General features: G+C 39.2%; 2 protein-coding genes across 2 annotated transcripts; one reads left to right on the top strand and one right to left on the bottom strand.

The window, feature by feature from the left end:
* The first annotated feature begins 6,012 nt into the window (after window positions 1-6,012).
* On the top strand, window positions 6,013-19,466 carry rgmb (repulsive guidance molecule BMP co-receptor b). Its single transcript, XM_077562479.1, has 3 exons — window positions 6,013-6,533; window positions 13,149-13,684; window positions 17,550-19,466. The coding sequence occupies exons 1-3, from the start codon at window positions 6,416-6,418 to the stop codon at window positions 18,291-18,293; spliced, it is 1,398 nt and encodes a 465-aa protein (XP_077418605.1). The 5' UTR covers window positions 6,013-6,415; the 3' UTR covers window positions 18,294-19,466.
* A 71-nt stretch (window positions 19,467-19,537) lies between these two features.
* Window positions 19,538-21,662, bottom strand: LOC144049413 (uncharacterized). The gene is made up of 5 exons (XM_077562320.1): window positions 21,385-21,662; window positions 20,605-20,901; window positions 20,490-20,531; window positions 20,230-20,335; window positions 19,538-19,847 (listed from the first exon to the last, which is right to left on the bottom strand). Coding segments are annotated over exons 1-5 (522 nt in total). The 5' UTR covers window positions 21,461-21,662; the 3' UTR covers window positions 19,538-19,846.
* Between the last annotated feature and the right edge of the window lie 15 nt (window positions 21,663-21,677).

The raw sequence follows: 21,677 nt of genomic DNA, 5'->3' as shown, positions 1-21,677 counted from the left end.
AACCGTTTCTTGTATTCTACGTAATGTACAGTAATTTACTGGCAATACATAATGCAGTATGTCGTAAAATCCATCCATCCATTTTCTTAACTGCTTATTCCTCAAAAGGCTCACTGGAGCCTATCCCAGCTGGCTTTGGGCAGTAGGCAGGGTACACCCTGAGCTGGTTGCCAGCCAATCACCGGGCAGAGACAAACAACCATTTAGAGTGCTCAATTAACCATCCATGCATGTCTTTGGAATGTGGGAGGAGATCGGAGCACCCAGTTGTTACATAGTCACATAGTTGCTGTAATTTACCGCTAATTATACAGCAAATTACTGTACTTAATTTTTACCCATAATGCACTTTGTTTTACCCATAATGCATTGCTGTATACAGTTAAATACTGTACAATTTAAAAAACAAGAAAATGCTGTAATTTTTTATTGTAGATTTTTCTGAAATTTGTTACAGTGTACTGCATTGCTGGTGTCCAAAATGAAACCAATAAGGGCCTTGCAGATACAAGGATTCCGTCTGACACCATCAATATACTAACACACAGCAGGAGTGGCATGGTTCAGGTGGTAGAGTGGGTTCATGCCTCAACCCTTGAGTAGACTTTTATTAATTTTTTTATACAGTAAATAAATTGGTCAAATGTACTCAAAACTCTCCTTGTAAATTGTACTTAGAATTTCTGAGTGTAAAAAAATGAAAAAAAAATTTTTCATGTAAATATTACATATTATAGTTAACAGCATAAAAAAAAACGAGTGATGGGCGGGTATTTGTGATACCAGTCCCGTTTTACGATCAGGAACTAGAAATTAGAAAAACATGCAATTTTAAGGAAACATGCTATATTAGTTTTATTTTTTATGATCTGTCACCAATGATCTGTCGCTTTTTTTTCTTTTTTTGTGTGGAAATTTTATGTATTAAAAGTATTTGTGGCATAGGTATTTGGTATCCATAACTACTCAAGAGTTGAGTAAAAAAAAAACTGAAATAATAATAATAACAAACCATTTTCTTTACAATTGCAGGATATAATGGCATTAAGTATCCATACTCTGTATTAGCGAGTACTCAAATTTAAGTACTTGTATTCAAACTCAGTCTGCAAAAGCGATACCGGTGCATCATTAAAATTTGATTTTCAATGATGAAACCATTCATGTCATTGTACAAGTCTTGGTCTCTGATCTGTAACGAAACTGAAAATTATTCAAGTCAGCCCAGCCTATTGTCATTGAAGGCATTGCTGTAACTCAAATAAATGTAATTGGATGGAAATGTCGTATTCATGAATTTGAGCTGTAATTTTGTAGTCGTCACAAAATAATTTCTTTCAACGGGGAACTGAGCAGGGATGTCATGCATGAGATACAATCTGCTGCATTTTCCAGTGGAATGTGAATTGATGGCCAGCTGGGAGTGAATAATTGTTTTAATGATACATTTTTATTCATATTAAGTGTACCGGTACAATAAAAATAGAATAAAACCAACACCATAAAATGAAGGCCAAATGTAGGTCTTAAGGAGAGCTTTAAAAATACACTGAGTTTACCTGCCTGAAATCTCGGACAGTAAAATCTCTGTCTCCTCTGGTGATTAGTTAGACCCCAGGAACTGTTAGTAGTGCTTCGCCGGAAGATCTCAAGCAGCAGACACGTTCATATGGACAATATGGATCAATGAGGACAAGCGCTATAACTGTAAAAAAAAAAGGATTAAAAGGACACGTGTACTGTGTCACTATGCTCATAAAGAGAGACACTATATGAATGCTAAACAATTATTTCATTATCATATTCACTGTAGATGCAAAAAAATCCCCAGTCTTGGGAACATGACGGCAAAAAGTCACATAAGAGAGCTTCTGTATTCCACAGTGAAAACTGACGGAATCACAAGGTATCTACTTATCGAATGTAATGTTTGTTCAACAAGCTGAGGGACACAAGGGATGGTTTTAATGGTATCTTTGTCTCGCAGCTGCCAAGCACAGACCCAAACCAAACTGCAACCTCATGATCCTCATCTACCCTATTACCCTTCAGCTGTTTCCGTCTTGCTGCTCTTTGTGCGTGCGCGTGAGAGGCAACAGAAGCTTTCTTGTTATGCCATCATCGAGGGCTGCGAATGTTTCCCATTTCACGCGAAGGAAGAAATGATGACGGAGATGAGGCTAATAGGGTTCGACTTTTATCTTTATCCAGATTTGTGGCTAGCTTGTTGAAACGTTGCGGAATTGTAGTGCTCAGTTTGGTTATCTGACTTTAGAAGCGTTAGCAAAACATTCGATGGATGGTTGAAGACATATTGGTGTAGCAAAATCATTCAGATATCTCAAATTTAAGATCTTAAAACTATCCATATATGAATGGCGATACTTATTCTGGGTTAGCATGTAGATTTAGCCTTCCTTTGTTGAGTTAGCATGTTCTCCCTACATTAGCTTAGCTTTGGTTACTCGGTGTGACTTCGTTCTGGACACAAGTGCTGTCTCCATTTTTCTGCCCTCTGTCTCCACTTGAAAGAAAAAAATAGCTACATGTGATGGTAATAAGTACAAACAGGATTCCGTTTTAAAACGAAAAGCTTACCACTCCACCTAAATCGAGCAAAAAAAGCAGCAATAAAAAGCCATGAAAGGTGCGTCTTAAACGCCAAATTGTGGTTTCCTAATAAGCACTAAAACTGGTACATGCTTCTGCATCTCATGCAGATACTATAAATTAATTTTCCAGCTAGTGACCCAATTCACAGCCATAGCGGTCTCGGCACACATAAAAGCTACTAGGCGTTATGTATACAGGCAACTGAAATTTTTATTTGGTCTGAATTTGGTGATGATCTCTGAGATTATCTTCCCCTTAGGCAACACATTTTAAATGGAGTAAAGCTGTCACAGTCATTCAAACCAATAATTTCCTTACAAAAAATAAAAGCTACTTTGCTATCAGTAAGTGTTTCAATGAATAATCTTGCTCAAGATGTGACGATCCTTTGTTTGAGTAATAAGGCGGAACAAGGCAATATTTCCGACCACTGTTGAGCAGTGGCACTAATGTGTATCAGTGGCTGTTAATCTACAATGCTGTACATAAAATCTCACAGATATTGTGGTTCTAAGATTGTTGAATTGATATACAGTTCATATAAGGACTCGTGTATATGTCTCCAATAAACTGCTCATCTAAATACGATCAAGCTTAAACATTTCTATATGTTATTTATGACCTCATTAATCTAAACACGACATTCTGATTAATACTGTATTACATTTGTGGAATATGAGTCATGCAGCCAAATCCAGCCGTTTTTATCCATTTCAGGGGGCGGCCATTTTGTCACTGACTGTCGACTGAAGATGACATCACAGTTGCTCAGGGCTCAGTCAACAACCAATCACAGCTCACCTGTTTTCTGAAGCTGAGCTGTGATTGGTTGTTACCTGAGACCTGAGCAACTGTGATGTCATTTTTACTCGACAGCAAGTGGCAAAATGGCCGCCTTCTGATATTGGTAAAAATTGCTGGATTTGGCTGCTTAACTCATATTCCACTATGGCAATATTAACCAAAATACTGTATTTAGACTAGTGGGGCTACATAGAACATAATATTGTCAAAGAGTGGGATTGTGATTCGATTCAATATGGTACGGCTCAGTTGAAGAATGTATGTCTGAATGAGTGTCTTGTCCTTTTACTCATGAATTAATGGAATTGTCTGTACTGTATATGTGGCGTTTCATTTCCTTCAAAGATACAGTATGATACCTCTCCAATAAAAGATGATTCGATACGTATCCAGACATATTTTTATGTGGATGGATTCGATCTCATTTCGACGCACTCACAACTTTTAAATCAAAACCGTTTTTCCGATTCAAATCATTTTTTGCTACACCCGAAATATATCAAAATCATCCAACAATCATCATGTCATTTTGCCTCTAAGCTTAAAGGGGGCAAAGAACTGTTCACTACACTGTTGTAGACACACACACACTCACACATACACACACACAGATGTGCAGAACAGCATTTGTTGAATGATGGCTTGTTTGTGGTTGTGTGGTGAAGAGGGGTGTTGAGAGGTGGAAGTGGAGAGGGGAAGCAGAGGTGTGGAGGTGAAGACAAGCTGGACGTTCGGAAACAAACCGTCTTTGTGCCAGGTGCTCTCTTGTGTGGGATTGCATGTCTAGCTATGCTGTGTTTGTATATGTTGACGTGTTTTATGATATCTTATTGTTGGGACTTGTCAAACAAACGGCCATTTTAACTCATTCAATGATGAATTAAAATGGCAGATAGGCCTCTCTTGTACTTTTTCAATAAGGTTTTTTTTCTCCTTTTTTTTTTATTTTTTTTACAATTTTATATAATTTAAGAAATCTTTGGATAAGTACAGTACTATGTTTGTGTTGTCGTTTTTTTTTCTTCTTTTTTTTGGCTGCTGATTTTATATCCCTAATCAAAAACTAATCACCTCAATTAATATCTACTTTTACTTGCACACTTCCTCTCCTGTTCTTCTCCCTTACACACGTATTGTTGAAACCTGATAACTGTGAGTTTATTGTACTTATACAACCGGTAACACACTACGACAACTCATCAAGTCAACGACTCTCCGGCAGCAGCGTGCGTACGCATAGTTGAGTCATGTTAGGACCAAACTACCTTTGCTGAGACGCAAGCACTCACACCACAAAATTTATGAACCATGGAAATGCTTTATTTGGTGTAAATTAGTCCGTTCAACAGACGCACTCACATACATTCAGTGTGTGCACATAAAGACAAACCACACAAAGGCTGAGCCAGGGCTCAAAGTCTATCTGGAGCTTATCGAGTGAGAGGAAATCCATGCACAAGAAGTATAAATAAGCGATAAAGGCAAACGCGGTGTAGATATGCACAGCAGGTCAAAAATGATCTGGAATTATGGAAGCTTCGCCTTGAAAGCGTCCAACTGTTTAAACTTGATGAGAAAAAAGGAAGTTGGATCAGACTTCCAATTAACTGCAGCGATTCATTTACGACCCAAAACTGTTATTTCTCCTTTAGTTGAGGTTCATGTAATCTATATAATCAGTTGATGTAATCTGTTGAATTTTTAAAGCCACCACTGCACAGATTCCTAAATGCGTTCGCTACGCTTTTTGCAAATGAAGTCTAAACAAAGAAACTGCCTTCAAGAAATCGAAAAGAAATATGTTGGTTTCACAGACTAGTCTTGTTTGAGTTGCTTTGTCAGCCTTTCTCAGAAGATAAAAAATAATCGGATGATGATGATGATGATGAAATAATGTTCTTCGTGCTTCTACTTCAATTTTAGGACTCACAAGATGTGTTCTTTGACACATGAATGACTTGTTTTTAATTTCTATATTTCAAGACTATTTTTATGTATCTAATTGATTTCAATCAACCAAAAATGTAACAATCAGAATGTTGGGAATATATCAATGCAATTTGATGAAATATTAGAATTGAGGTTGTAAATGTGGGTCAGTGCTTCTGATAGTGTTTAAATTCAGAAGATAAGGCCTTGTAGGCCCTGGCCTCTCACCCCTGATTATTACACATCAGCGTCCTACAAATAACTGTGTTGGAAGTTATTGTCCCAATGTAAATATAGTTGTCACCATTTCTTTATATTTAGAGGCTTATTAATGAACTGATAACAGCATCTTTGAAAACAGACTTCTCAAAAAAGCAATGACACAAAGAGAAGTTGCTCAAATTTGAAGTTACTCATTAATGTGTTGGGTTGTTTCTTTCCATAAATTTAGAATTTTTTTTTATAAATGTCCTCTCAATATCGCTCTCTCTCTCTCTCTCTCGCTCTCTTTCTCTCTCTCTCTCTCTCTCTCTCTCTCTCTCTCTCGCTCTCTCTCTCTCTCTCTCTCTCTCTCTCTCAATCACTGTGGGCGTGATTCCCGCCAGCCGCGCTTACTTGAAGCTTTATTGATTTGTTGGAGGAGGAGGAGGAGAAAGTGAAATGGGAGGAGTAGAGAAGGAGAGATCACTTCGAGAGAAGCTGAGATGAGATTGTGCGCGTTTTGAGTCCGTAAAGCGAACGATCGTGAAAAGCAAGCAGTTGGGCTCTTTGCGCTGAAATCACATGTGCGATGCGGGAGCAAGTGAAAGTGTGACCGCTTTCGCTGACAGACGCACTTTTTCCTCCTTCCAGGCTGTCCTTGTGCACCACCGCCCTGCATTTCGTAGAGTGGAAGTGTTTTAATGCCCCTGCTCACCCGTGGCGGACAACAAGGAGTGAAGTGTGGGGGAGAAGAAGAAGAAGAAGAGGAGGAAGACGAAGTAATAAGTAGTCCCAAGGCCTGGCCAGCACTCCTCCTCGCCTTTTGGAGCTCTGTCCTCTCCCCCTTCCTGGCCCTGCATGGACGGGGATGGGGAGAGCCGGATGCTGTTGCAGCGGGGCTGAGCGCCTCGCCTCCCCGTCTCTGGTGCGCCGCTTCCGGCCACTACTGCTGCTGATCATCGCTCTGACCTCCGCTGCCCGTATAGGTAAGTAAGCACACCGCTGCCACTTTTTTATACCACTTTCAGCTCACGCAGCTCTGTAAAACATATACAATGGCAAGACGCGCTTTTATCGCTTTTTAGAGCCTTTTATTATTCTTCGTTGGGCCCACGCCTGCTTGACATTGGCTGTGTGGAAAGCGGCAGTGCAGCAGTCGCAGCCCGGATCGAGTTTCTGCTTGCTCCTCTCTTTGGGGCCGTCATTTTCCTGTCTGCCCCTTAAATGGCTGCTAGATGGGGGAGGCTTGTAGCCTTGCTTATGTGCATACTGTTGTCAATAATAATAACAATAATAATAATCATAATAATAATATAAGCAGTTATGGGTCTCTTATAGAAGTAAAGACTTGCTTCATGGTCTTATCTGAAACTTAATGAATAGCAAACCATGCATCCTATGCAGGACTGGTTACAGTAAAAGTTAAGATAATTAATTTAGAGGAAAAGCATAACCCCAATCAATACTAGTAAATGGCATTTATAGTCATCTCTAATAGGGTCTCTTCCAAATAAAAAGTTAAATGCAGTGCAATGTTCAAAATTTTGGGTTAAATTTTAACTCCTGAAGTGTAATTTTAACATTTTCAGAGTTAAGTGTTGTTTTTTACAGAGTTGATCACCTAGTGTTACATTAACTCTGCAGAGATGTAACTAATGTCTTTCTTCGATGAATAGTAATCGCTACACAGTGCACACTAGTTTAGTGCAAAGTCACTGACTGATTGACTTGTATTCAATTTCAACTGCCGTTAGAGTTGTTTTAACTCCACCTCAGTGTAAAAAAAAATAACACATTCAAAGTGTTGTTTTAATTATATTTAGTGTGGACCAATAGAGGCAATTTTGCTGTGATATGCACCATGGAGATTACAATAGTGTAATGTCTGCAAAGTAGAACTTAAGCACAGGTCATAGCCTCAATTTAATGCTTCACCTCAACATTGTTAGGATAAGCTGTCAAAGGCATGTTGTTAACATAAACTGTCTTTTAAAATGAGCACCAGGAGAAAAATCTTTGTCTGAATAAGGACTTCATTGTAAAGGATTTACATGCTCACTGGAAGCTGGCAATTCATTATATGTTTTAAATGTATCACCTTAAAATTCAACTCACTATTTAAGGACATGATTCACTTCCCAGTCCCACATAGTTGGATTATTTTAACCTGGAGAACATGTACATGTTTATTTGGCACAAAAATCACATAAGCCACCATTCTCCTTGTTCAAAAGTGTGTCTGTGTAGGTGTTATTGTGCATGCAGGAGGTTGGCTGTCTGTGGAGCAGTCACACCTTCAGTAATTAGTTTAACACAGCTAAGGCAGCGGGACAAAAGCACTTGTGCACACAGCCTGGTGGGAAAAAAAGAGACCCACTTGCCATTAAACAGAACCTTCTAGACACCCCACAGCCTTACCTGGAAAAAATGCGTATCATTCATTTGGCAACCAGAACATCGATTTGTATTAACTTGTACAATCCGTTATCGTTCCTGAGACATACTTCCCATCGCCGACGTCAGTGCTGCGCTGTGCGTTTGTTTAGACAGGAAGACAGGAATGTCGGAATCTTGTCTTCACACTCCTGACTTTCTAGTCAAGGAGGGTGCGTGCTTTTGCCAGTTCCTGTAAAGTGTTGCAGCCTGCGCTCAGAGGGCTATTTGTGTGATCCGAGCTCAGGGTGAGAGAGTGCACAACAAGGTGATCAATAAGCACTTGGGCTGCGAGACGATGCCTGGAGATCCCTGTCGGATCTCTGAAGATCAAAGTGGTCGGGGGCTTCCAAATCGGGAGACAAAAGAAAACTCCAAACCGAGCCGGGGAGATTCACATCGTGGCTCTTTTAACCTCAGTGTGTTCGCGGAGAAGCCATGTGGGGAATGCAGGAGCTTTGCTGCCGGCCATTGACAGCACAGAGTAGCTAATGAGCAAAAGGCATTGGACCTCTGAGATGATAGAAGCAGTAAATAGCAACAGCAAATGTTACTATTGTGTATTACGGTTTTATTGTTTCTAGTCACCTTTGGGTATGAAGCACATCAGGCTCACAATGTGGTCAATGGACCTCATGTACTTCTCTCTATCCCTTTAGGAGATGGTAATCCTATTTATTTATTCACCTCCTAGCATAAAAAGACCAATTTCCCCCAAGCAATATAGTTTTTTGGGGTGTTTTTTTTTACTTTGATCTTTGCATTGTATGTAACTGCTCTGTATCCTGTCACTTTTGTTTCGCCATCTTCAGTTTGGGCACCAACCGCGGTGGAATTGCACTGCGCACTGCAGTCTGATGATTGCTTGACTGTTGTGCAACAACAGGGATGAAATAGACAGAACACATAATGCACTTTCTCATGAACAAATCTCATCTACTTCTAAGTGCCAAGACAAAAAGACCACAAAATACTCCATTGTCGTCCTTTGTTTAGTGACTCGTCATTCAGTAAAAACTAAAAAAACCCTCACAGATTCTGTTACAGAACAAAATGTCAAATGCACAGTATGGTGAAATAAAAACACAAAAAAGAATTAAAAAAACTAAAGAATATGTAAATAATAATAATGCTATATTGGGATATATAGGTATTTTTTTAAATTATGTCATACTTTTTGGGGGGAAATTGTATCTATCAAAAGTACTAGTGGTACTTGTTATTGTTATCGATGCCTAAGAGTTGAGTACTCATACTGGTATGATACCAGTATGACTACCAGTGGTATCGGTCACAAGAAATGTGGTATCGAACAACCCAAATCAACTAATATAAATATTGAATACTCTCGACTGTTGTGAAATTAGCTGCATTTTTAAATTTCAAAAATTGGTGGGCCACCCACTCCCTTTTAAATTCCCTAACATAAAAGCTAAATTTCTATTCAACTGTCTAATTGACATTTATAAATTCACTTTTTCTAAAATCCCTCCAAAATATGAATCATTATCTGATCAAGAGAGTTATTATTTCCTGCAGTCACGTCACATTTGAATGGCCACTTGTTTTTTGGCGGAATTTATTGGATTCAATAATAACTACTAAAGTCCCCCCCCCCCCCACACACACACACAAAATCCTGACAATATGTTCTATGCAGACATACTAGTCACAAAATTTTGGTTATTATTGCGTTAGTGGAATATGAGTTAAGCAGCAAAAGCCAGCAGTTTTTTTAATCAATATCAGAAGGTAGCCATTTTGACACTTGCTCAGCTTAGCTTCAGAAAACAGGTGAGCTGTGATTGGTCATTGCCTGAACCCTGAGTAACTGTGATGTCATCTTCAGTCGACAGCAAGTGACAAAATGGCCGCCCCTTGGATGGATAAAAACGTCTGGATTTTTACTGCATAACTCATATTCCACAAATGTAATATTAATCAGAATGTCACGTTTAGATTAGTGAGGTCACATATAGCATATTATTCTCAAGAAATGTTTCAGGTTGACTTCCCCGTTAAGCCAATGAAAAAAAAAAAACATTTACATGCCAGTCAGACTATAGTGGGCATATCTGAGGACGAGCATTTCAGTCTTGCCAGTTTTCTGGAACGCGAGCACTGTAGAAGCACAATTTACATTCCAAGTGTACCAGAACAGTTGTTATTCATCATCGGCATTGCGAGATCCTGGTTTTGCAAAACATTAGATGAACTCTGTTCTCATTGGAGTTGATTCTCATGTTGTTCCGTCACTCTGCTCAAGTCTGGTGGTGAAAGGGTGCTGTTGTTAGTTTAGTTAGATAGTGATGCCTTCTGAAAGGGAATAACCGCACATTGATAAGATATGAAGCTGTATTTTAGTGCTGCCTGCACATGGAAACACAAGTCGGGTTAATTCAGTCAGGGACACTCAGTACTCACCGTGTCGGACGGCAACTTGGTGTAACAGCCAAAGGAGATATTCATGAGTGGGGTGTGAGCAGTAGGGGGTCCCCTCATACTGTTGTGTAAACTCGGCGCACTACTGCCCCCAAATGGTGGCACAGACTCCTTTATCCCCCCCAAAATAAACATGTGTACAAAGGCGAGCTTGTGTGCCTGTTTTTGTGTAAGCCAGATCTAATATCGTTAACTGGTGGTGTGACGTCCGAGGAATTTGTTGATTTCAGCTGAAACAATTACAGATTTTTCCTGTTTGGCCTTTCGGAGATCGTACCATCATATGAGGTTGAAATGAATACACAACCGCCGTTCTTTCTCTTGCCTCTCAATGTGTATATTTAGCTGCCCGTTCACTGCAGAGTCCTTCTTCTCTCTGGCCTAATCTAATAGAGGCATGCTTTGACTGATGCATTCGATCCGCTCTCAAATCGGCCTCCCTCGCTCGCTAATGTCGGAAGTACTTTTGTCAGGTTCCAAAATTAAGCAATGGAAACAAACCACAACAATCTAGATTTGTTTTTAAATGGGACACAAATAAAATCATATGCGTTTCCTCTGTGTTTATTGGTATAAACTTGAATTAAAGTGATTAAAAAGTGAATGTATGCTCTCACCCCGTACAACGCCACCCCCCTTTCACCCTTCTATTACCGCAGGCTGCCACTATGCCACACACAGACACGCTCTGTCATTAACACCCACCAGTGGGGCTAAACTTTCCATTTGGCAAGTAAAATATAGTCACTAAAATTGCAATAAAACCCAATGAGAGTAAAACATGTAAACGTTTAGCACCTTTAATGAAACGGTTATAAATAGAAATAGTCTTTAAACGATGTGATGAATATAGCAACAACCTGCTTTTTTTGGATTGTAATCACATCAGGGTTATACTCGTTTTGGATTTCACATTATAGTTACTTTTTTTGGTGCTTTTTTTTTAATAAGTTAGTTTTAAGTAGATTTGTTCCTATTTTTAAATTCCAAAAATGCTTAATTTTAGTTTAGTTTTCATTAGTTTTTTTTTTATATATATATATCCGGAGTATTTGTCAAGTGCAAGATTTAAAAAGAAAAAACTCACTAAGTATTGTGCAATAAAGTAAACTACCAGTACATTTCTCAGACAAATATTTGACCTCCCTTCTACTACATGGCCGTATAGCAATACTGAAATACAAATATTTATAATGAACCCCGAAAACTCATGTATTTTAAGTGAAAACATTGAAATGAGTTTTCTCAATGTTCACTGTAATTATAGTTACTTTTATAAACCCAAGTTGTAGTTTCAGTTATTAATTATTATTTTTATTTTATTTTATTTTGTTACTGATTTATTTTTTCCCCTCCCAATTTTAGTTATTTCATTAGTTTTAGTTAACTGTAGTAACATTGACTCAATTTCTGTATTTAAGTAAAAGTACAGTTACTTGTATGAATAAGACTGGTAAAAGTAAAAAAGCACAGACTAAAATGTACTTAGGTACAGTGCTGGCTCGACATTTATGTCATTTATGCTGTCAAAATGTGTTCCCATAGTTTTGCTAACATGAACAAAAAAAGCTAAATTGGCTAATGAAAACTAAAAACGTGAATGTGAAACTTGTACTTATGTGTTTTTTCCCGATTAGACGTACACATTTTCAACGCCTGTTTTTTTTTTCACCCAAAATCCAAAATTCCTACCAAAATCTCAACTGATCAAGATGTCAACTTCCCTTGATTTATGTTTTTATTTTATTTTAACAATGTGTTTAGATTTAAAAAATGAACAACAAGTTTATCTCTACAAAGTATGGGATTGAATGCTCAGATGCAGTACAGTTTTCAAAATTGTTGAATGAAAGTAAACAGTGGTCACAAAATTCTCAAGTAAAGACAACTCAAAATTCTACTTAAAGTTGCAATATGGGAACCCCCCCCCCCCCCAAAAAAAAATAACTTTACAATAAGCTTTTTATTTGACAATTTATGACTGAAATGCCTTCTAATTAGTAGATTAACACCTTAGCTGTTCACAATGGGTACTCCTGCGAGCCTCTGGCCAATAGTTTTCAGACTGGATTCGGGTTAGAATTTCCCGCGCCCTGTCTAACGTGCGTAGTGTGTATGTGAAGAAAGGTACGTGCAGTTTCATTTTTCGTCAGCAGGTGGCAGTAGCGATTCAAAATGAAATGTTCTACTTTCAGTAGCTTTAACTACAAAAGCAACAAATGTTTGCTTTGTTACTTCCAACCACTGTATAAGTGTTAATGTATCAAAGGTGAATACTGCAAATGTAAGCTTACATGCCCGTCTATTTCACACACGATGTGGTGAGAACTTGTGGTAGCTTTTTATGGTTCCTGATAAACGAGGCCTTATCTTTTACAGTCCTAAGTAGTCTTAACAATTCTTTATCTTTTCTTTTTGCTGCTCTTTGGTTTATTACACTTTGGCTTTATTGCACTTCCAGAGCGGTTCGCTTGATTGATCGAAACGTTCTGAGCAGCCGGTGGGCGGCTCTTTTCTTCTTTTATTAGATCGCAACCAGCCAGTAAGTTTGTGAGTTTAAGATCAAAGCCAGCTCCAAACATTCATCGTAGTTGTGTTCAGTGTGGACATAAACTTTCCATTTCTGCTTCAAGCTAACCTGCCAGCATTCTCAGACAGGTGATTATCTTTCAGGAAGTTTTCAGCCCACCTTTGTGACTGATAGTATTTCTCTCATTCTTCCGTAGGTCAGTGCCAGGTGATCTCCCCTCAGTGTCGCATCCAGAAGTGCACCACTGACTTTGTCTCCCTGACCTCTCACCTCACGCCAGCTGTGGATGACTTTCATGTAGAATTCTGCAAAGCTTTGCGGGCTTACTCGGCCTGCACGCAGAGGACAGCGAAGTCCTGCAGGGGCAACCTGGTCTTCCACTCGGCCGTGCTGGGCATCTCAGACTTAATGAGCCAGAGGAACTGCTCCCGAGACGGTCCCACTTCGCCCACGCACCCCGAGGTCCACCATGAACCGTGCAACTACTACAGTCGCACTCAGCATGTGCACACACACAGCCATGAGCACGCACACACTCACAGCCACACTCACGCAAGGCCCGGATTTCTTTTCTGCGGGCTGTTCGGGGACCCCCACTTGAGGACATTCAAGGACAGCTTCCAGACTTGCAAGGTGGAGGGGGCGTGGCCTCTCATTGATAATGACTATCTGTCGGTTCAAGTCACCAATGTTCCAGTGGTCTCGGGCTCCTCTGCCACGGCGACCAATAAGGTAAGCGACAAGCTATTTATCGATTTACTGGTTTTAAAAAGGAAGTCAACCCCCAAAAAATCTTTAACAATATTTTGTATGTGATTGACTAGTTTAAACACTGGATTATGATTAAAGGGATTCTTGACTCATTGAGCCATTTTCAGCAGTAAAAAGTTAATATTTTGTCCAGAATTAATTTGACAACTTCATTAGTTTTCTTGCACAATTAAAAACTAAAATTTCCACTTGCTGTCGACTGAAGATGTCATCACCTGTGCTGAGGAAGTAGGTAACGACCAATCATGGCTCAGTTTGCTGACAGAACACAGAAAACAGGTGAGCCATGGTTGGCACAGGTGATGTCATCTTCAGTCGACAGGAAGTGGATGAATTATTATTTAAAGGTATTAATTGTTTATGAAAAATAATGAAGTTACCAAATCCATTCTGTATCTGTTTGTGGAATATGAATTAAGCAGCAAAATCTACCCAATTTCTTCCATCTCTGGGGGCAGCCATTTTGCCACTTGCTGGCGACCAATCACGGCTCAGTGGCAAAATGGCCGTCCTCCGAGATGGATAAAAAAAGGGTGGCTTTTGCTGCTTAACTGATATTCCACAAACACAATATTAATAATGCTTAGAACGTATTGTAAATACATTTTTGGGTTAACTTAACTTAACAATATTTTCATATTACTTTTCATATAAACCATGGTCAGGTGTCATGCTCGCTAGTAAAGGCTAGTTTAGGCTGATTCGATGGCCTGTAGTGGACGTGAGGACTAAAATAAATTCAATAAATTAAAAGATGAAGTTGTAACTATCAAGCTCACCTGCTTTTTATTTATTTTTTGTTCACATTTCTCAAAATAATCAGGTCACTTCCTGCTTAGTGGTGTTGATAATGATAAGAGAAACAGGCAGCAAGGTATGCTAAGCTAAGTTAGCTGGAGAAGCTTTAACACACACCGAGACGAGATTTACCAGTCAACGACAATTTAGTGGAAGATGGCAGGTTTAAGATTTTTTTTGTATGCTAATTTACTTAAAAACACCCAAGATGAGTTATTATTTAGCCTCGTCATCACACGTACACGTTTCGGTGTTACCATATCAAAAAATGTGATGTCGTTTTTTTTTTAGTTTAAAGAGGGTTATTTTTTCTTTTTTGAGAATGGTCCATTGGAAGGAAGGAAATCGGACATGGTCCGTCAACAACAAATGTCTGTGTGAAAACACGAAAGTGACCAAATGTGCCGCAAACATGGTTTTAAAATGTTTAATTGTAGTTGTGCTGCAGAATTTTTTTTTGTCAACACATTTTTGTGGTTAACTTAATAACTGAGTTGGCCAACTTTTTTTATTATTATTTTTTTACAACCCTAGTATGTAGGACGTAATTCACAAGTCAGCAATACGTAATAAAATGTACTATTAAAAGGGACCTTGGTTTATTCTTCATGTTTCATGATTCACATCAAAAACAGTCATCTCTATCCCCATTATCTTGAACGCGTGCCAGTCATCATCACAATTGAGATTTTATTTTTATGTTTTATTTGAACAGAAGTAGCTCTACTAACTAAAAACATTAAAATCCTGAATAAAGCATTAGCTGTACAGTTGATAAAAGCTTTGTAATTGTAACAATTTGACCCTGACTGGATTCTGTTTGACCTTAGCAGTTCCACTGTGGTATGACATCATAACACTATGAAACATTGTTACCTTACATTAAATTCCATAAACATATCGGTATGATGATGTCATTTTCTGCTGACCAATCTATGGACTACAGTGAGTCAAACTCCTTTATTACCTCACCCCTGCTTCAGGGTGGCAACAATTTTTTTTTACTTCTCTCAACCTATCAATCTGTTCTACTGTAGCGTAAGAATTTCTGTGTTCGCCTCACAGGTGTGCGGCCAACAGCTCAGTCTTGTGACCGTCTCTTGTGACTGAGGCACTGTTGCGAAACCTAACGTGGCTAATGGCTCGGCATAGCCTGACCTCTACTAACATGGAATGATATGTGTGAAAGGACCCACTGTTTACTCCCGTGCGTCATCTCTTTACACTCAATGTGTATTTGTGAGTTCCAGGCCTTTATGCTTGTATGATAACAACAAATGCACAAATGAAGTGGTAGACATTTTAAAAAGATATGTCATCCAAGCACATACACACACACACCCACACAAAGCAAATAGTATGGTTACCGCACTGTGGAGATGAAGGTCTGACCTTGTGTCAGAGGTGGGGCGTGTTATTAGTCACAATTATTAGAAACATAGACACATGTGTGCGTGCACACACAAACACACTAAAAACAGCCTTACAGGCTTAATGGCCTGACTGGGCTCATGCCTCATGGCTGTCATGTGAACAAAGCGGCCATTCACCGGAACTACGATGCTGGACGGCAATGCTCACACCACACCCTTGTGCACACACTACTGCTTCCACTGTCCTGTGTGTGTGTGTGTGTGTGTATGCGCATGTGTGTATGTCTTGTGTGAATGCGTGTGCCAGCATGTTTGCATAGCTGTGTCAAATTGCAACTTGTTAAAAACTCATTTAGACATTTCTTAAATGTTACTCTGTGTTAATAATGTGTGTTTTGAGTAAGTGTTGATATCTGAGCTCTAGATGTGTGTGTGTGTGTGTGTGTGTGTGTGTAGCGAAAAGACCTTTTATCTAATGTCTACATTTGAACTTATTCAAATAAACTAGTAAATAGTATGAGTAATAATGCACTGAACTTACAATTTTAATGCAGGTCTCTCTGTGTCAGGGGTCTGCAACATGTGGCTCTGGAGCTTTTTAGTCCCTCTCCTGTGGCTTCCTGTGTAAGAAAAATAACTTAAAATGTCTTTGGAATTGCCAACAACAACAACAACAAAAGTCAGAAAATAGGTTTGAAAAAAAAACAAAAGAAAAATTACCAAACATTATCATAAAATGTCCACAAATTGCCAAAAATGTCCAAAAAATTGGTAGCACAAAAGCCAAAAAAAAGTATATTAAAAAAATAGCCAAAAAAGGAAAAAGAGTCAGAAATTAACATAATATGTCCATAAAATTGTAAAGAATGTCAGAAATTTGACAGAAAGGCAGAAAAGTTTAAAAGTGCACAAAAAATGAAGTATGAAAAACCAAAAAACGAACAGAAAACGAAGGGTAAAAGAAAATTAATTGGATGCTGCATTTTTTATTGTTGTGGTGGTGAGGCTGTAATTAGCTCTTGGGCCCTCACTAAATTAACTCATTCACTCCCAGCCTTTCTCACTGAAGCAAACACCTACGCTCTTGGCTGTTTTACTGGATTTTGACAGATTTTGCAAGGCCCACAGAATATTGTGTTCTATTGCTACAAAAACAGGGAAACAACCAAAAGAAAGTTTAGAGTCTCTTCTTTCATAAAAAAGTACATTTGTATCTGTTTCCATTTTGCAGCAATTAGCATTGGAATATAGCTAAGTTTCATCATTATTCACAAACCTGTTGAAAAAGAGCTTGTGGCAACAGGGCCCTGGTTGATCTCTTATACTCTGCTGCCACCTGCTGGCCTTTTTTGTAATAACTACCATTGCTTTTAGCGACCTCTTCAGATCAGAAGCTGCATCAAAGCCTTCTGTATGCTCTAGCATAAAAACAAACAAACATAAAAAACGTATAAATATGTTTTTGCGAGTGAAGGACAAAGTATTAAAAAAAAAACGTATAAATACATTTTTGAGCTTGAATGAGTTAAACACTAACACACTGTTTCGGTCATCACTATGTTCAAATATTTTGTGCCTCCAGACAGATTTTTTGTCATTTATTTGGCCTGAAATTGACAGTAAAGTTTGCTGACCCCTGCTCTATGTCTTTATAGATCACGGTTATCTTCAAGCCCTACGAGGGTTGCACCGACCAAAGGGTCTACCAGGCCGTGACAGACAACCTACCCGCCGCCTTTGACGATGGCACGGTGAGCAGCGGAGACCCCATCCACGTCTCCACGGGGGCCGACGGCGCCATCGGGAAAGTGAGGGCCCTTTGGATCTCAGAGCGCAGCCCGGGCCACCACGTGGAGCTGCACGCGGGCTACATCGGCGTGACGGTCATCGTCCGACAGCTCGGTCGCTATCTGACCCTGGCGGTGCGCATCCCCGAGGAGCTGGCTCAGGCCTACGACGCCACCCAGGACCTGCAGCTGTGCCTGAACGGCTGCCCCAGAGTCGAGCGCATCGACCAGAGCGGCCACTTGCCCCTGTCGCCGCCTTCGGTCGACCTTCAGCTCCAGCATCTGCACAAGCCCAGATACTCGTCACAGACACAGTTACTGCCTCACAGTGACAGGCAGGTGTTCAGTGTGCAGGGTGCTAAAGAACGCTGCCGGGAGCAACTGGAGGTGCGAGACATTTACTTTCATTCCTGTGTGTTTGACCTCCTCACCACCGGGGACGCTAACTTCACCGTGGCGGCATACAGCGCCCAGAAAGACATGGAGAGTCTTCACCCGCACAGAGACAGATGGAGGATCTACCCCCGAGGCTCCGCCCCCTCCACCTTGAACCCCCAACCTTTGCTACTACTCCTCACCCTGCTTCTGCTTTGTACACTCCGCTTTGTGTAAAAGTGATGCATGTTCATGAACTGCACTAGAGAGAGTTTTTGTCTGAGCACTGATACTGGTTCCTCTCTCACAGGAAGTTTTTACTTTAGGTGACACGCATCTAACAGCGGTTTCACTTTCATGCTTTCTTCATTTTTGGATCAGAAGACAATGACTAAAATGTTCATCTGTAGGTGATAAGTGATGCATTACCCAATGTGTAAATAATGTTTTGATCTTTCTAGCACAGCGTAATAGTGTAGGGTTTATTGTTATTTTTGTTATTGTGATTTTTCATATCTCAGACAGAGGATGTTTGTCTTCATAGAAGCACTTTATTTTGATTTTTTGGCTTGTTCAAATCCACATCAGTGTTTCTTACGTAATCCAAAGTTAGGATTTTTTATGAAAATGCATTATTCCCAAACTAGCTAATTGTACTCGATATAAAGGTTTAAGTATAATGTGAGTTATCTTTTGGGGGTAAAAAAACGTTTATATGGACATGTTTTCTTCTTCAATCCTGATTTGAACCAGATTTTTCGATCCAATTGCTGATTTGCCTGGATGTGTTTCTAGTTCCTCTGGGAGTCATTTTGGAGCGTTGGACTCACGTTTGTTGCTCTCCGTAGTCTTTGTTGTGTTGATTTGAGCCATAGACAAAAGGCCATTTCTTTATGTAGAAAGGACGCAAGTCATCGTCAAACCAGCACCTTCCCCGTCTCCTGTTTTTAATGCGCTACTTTAAATTAACAAGTTGATTCTTCCTGGGATCTTGTGTCAAGTACTGAACATTGGACTGATCCCTGCAAATAAGCGTTTCACCACATTATCCATTCATGAATATTGCAGAAGTTGTGAGATATGTTTGTTTTCATTTTTTAACACCTGATAGAAATGAGTCAACTTTGGACTATGAGCCATGAAGTCATGATATTCTCTGTAATTAGTAATAGTTTGTTTGGTCATAAGCTTTAGCTAATCTTTTTTGCAATTGTTTATCATGTGTGAATGTTTTGTGAAGTGAGGTTGGCTTACTTAACTTATTTAAGAACTGTAGATTCCTGTATAGATAGCTACATCCACTTGCCATGTGAATAATTTAAAAATTGTAAATTGTGATTGTGCTGTCACCCAGTGGTGCTCTGTTGCTATGTCAGTGTGTTTATTCAAGGCACTTAAAAACATGGAGCAAAGAAACGTGTACAAGTGTTTTATTTCAACAAACAATTAAGTCAAAACACTTATTAACAGCACCATTTAAAACAACTTTCCAAGCTATTTGATGGGAAATAACATTGGGATGACACTCTTAGAGTGCACTAACGTCTGTCTGAGGTTAGCAAGCTCCTGATAAAATGTGAGGTTTTGGCTTTGACGCAACCTCAACTGACAACTACACCTGGGATGCAAACATTTCAAAACAATACATTGCTGTAGAGGCTTGCCTCCCTTTTCACACTGCTTGTTTATACATTTGTTAATTCCAAAATCGCAAAAGATGATGGGACTCGAATGCAGATTTCAGAGAGGAAAAAGTCTTGAGTTGTCAGTGCAGTGGCACTTTCCTCTCATCTGAAAGTGAAAAACATCAAGCCTTAAAGAATATTTTTTTTATTAAATTATAATTAATTATAATAATTTTATTTTGTTAATGATTATGACAATCCACACATAAACTCATTATGTTGGTATAAATGTGGCAATTATGTACAGAAGGGGTACATTTACCTTTGGGTACCCCCCCCCCCCACCCCCCCAAAAAAAAACGTTTCCAAAGTGGCAGCTTGGTATCAAATATCCCCAATTATTGGACTTAAATGTGTATGTTTTCCAGTATCAAAAAAGATACAGCTATGTTCCCAAACTGTAAAAGTCATGTGTACAAGCAAAATTATTGAGGTTATCACCACAAGACTTTATACCACTAAAGGTAGGTACAGGTGAAGTCACTTACCACTTTCTAACGGCATACATTGTCACCACAGAGTTTAAAACAAGACTCTTCAAAAGCAGCAGCCTCATGATGAAGACAATTACTGTGTTTGTCCACATTGCAACATCTGGAGACGAAATCACATCAAATATCGAACCCATCATTTTGAATATCAAGGTAAAATAAACATATTTCCCAAAAATGAGATTTGCAAATAGATTATGTCAGACAGACTGGTGGTAGAAATACGATAGAGATAAAAAGAACAACAATTAACATACCTTTACTCTCATCATTTCCATTGCAGATGATGTCTTGGGCATCTGGAGAGATTCATGATTAGTATCATGTAAAATATTTGTGATGGTAGAAATAAGTAACTCTAAATTGTGCAACCTGTGTTGGTGATGTGGTGTCTCTTGCTCACTCTGGGATGTCGACTCACAGAGCAGCTATATGATGTCCACTCTTTGGTGGCCACTGTGATTCCTGCCACGGCGCTGCGGTGGAGATGCTTGCTTGAAAAGCGGACGAGCCCGCTTGAGGTGCGGCCTTCTGACGGCGACCTCCAGCTGATCTCCAGACGCCCTCTCCTGAAGTTCCTTACCATGCAAAACAGCAGCGTCCAGCCGAGTCTCTCCCCCGACAGGTGAACAGGGGGAGCCAGTGATGCCAGCATGTCACATTTAACTCCTTATAATAGATTTTTAAAAAAGGAGAAAATGTGTTTATGTTTTGTGTGCATAATCTGGTTCTCTCCATCTTGCGAATTAATTTGCTAATTAATCACAGCTACAACAATAGCAACATAATTCTGCCACTTAATAATGCAATGAAATGTTTTATGATTATTATTGTATAACTATTTAATAATCCCCCCGAAATATACTGTATAAGTGTTATATTCTATTATATATTATTGTGTAAGAATAGTATTTAGCAAAAGTACTGGAATGTACCAGTAAATGCAATACCCATCGAAGTATGCAATGAACAATATATATATATATATATATATATATATATATATATATATATATATATATATATACACTAATTAATTTTTAAGTGTTTAGAACAAAAAAAAAACGAATAAAATATATATCTTTACCTTTTGTATGTATACATATTATTAGTTGTATTTTAAAATCAATGTAGGAATGTAGAACGACTCACCTGTTCGTAAACTGATGAAGATAAGGTAAAATAGTGCCCTGTGTCTGTGTGGTTCTCCCATGTCTTCGTGGGGCATTTTTTCCTTCGATGTACTGTACGCGTGCGCATTAATCTACTGGATGCTTGGTCGTACTGGCGTCACGGCTTTTCAGATGTGCACATGTGCATCGGTTGAATACCATTTCTCGGTAGCAGGTGCATTATGGGTTGTGGACTAGTGCTGTAACTTTCCATTTACAATGGACGCTCCACCAGCCACACATAAGAATTGATGGGGGTACACTACACACCTG

This window comes from Vanacampus margaritifer, chromosome 3, assembly GCF_051991255.1.
Source record: "Vanacampus margaritifer isolate UIUO_Vmar chromosome 3, RoL_Vmar_1.0, whole genome shotgun sequence".
Classification (NCBI taxonomy): domain Eukaryota; kingdom Metazoa; phylum Chordata; class Actinopteri; order Syngnathiformes; family Syngnathidae; genus Vanacampus; species Vanacampus margaritifer.
Note: the sequence above shows the minus strand (reverse complement) of the source record. Positions and strands in the feature narration are given on the sequence as shown.

Coding starts and splice junctions, on each gene's coding strand:
- rgmb (XM_077562479.1), top strand. CDS start 6,416: ATGGGGAGAGCCGGATGCTGTTGCAGCGGGGCTGAGCGCCTCGCCTCC. Junction 6,534..13,148: donor GACCTCCGCTGCCCGTATAG/GTAAGTAAGCAC, acceptor ATTCTTCCGTAG/GTCAGTGCCAGGTGATCTCC. Junction 13,685..17,549: donor CTGCCACGGCGACCAATAAG/GTAAGCGACAAG, acceptor ATGTCTTTATAG/ATCACGGTTATCTTCAAGCC.
- LOC144049413 (XM_077562320.1), bottom strand. CDS start 21,460: ATGCCCCACGAAGACATGGGAGAACCACACAGACACAGGGCACTATTT. Junction 20,532..20,604: donor ACACCACATCACCAACACAG/GTTGCACAATTT, acceptor GAATCTCTCCAG/ATGCCCAAGACATCATCTGC. Junction 20,336..20,489: donor TGGAAATGATGAGAGTAAAG/GTATGTTAATTG, acceptor TTTCGTCTCCAG/ATGTTGCAATGTGGACAAAC.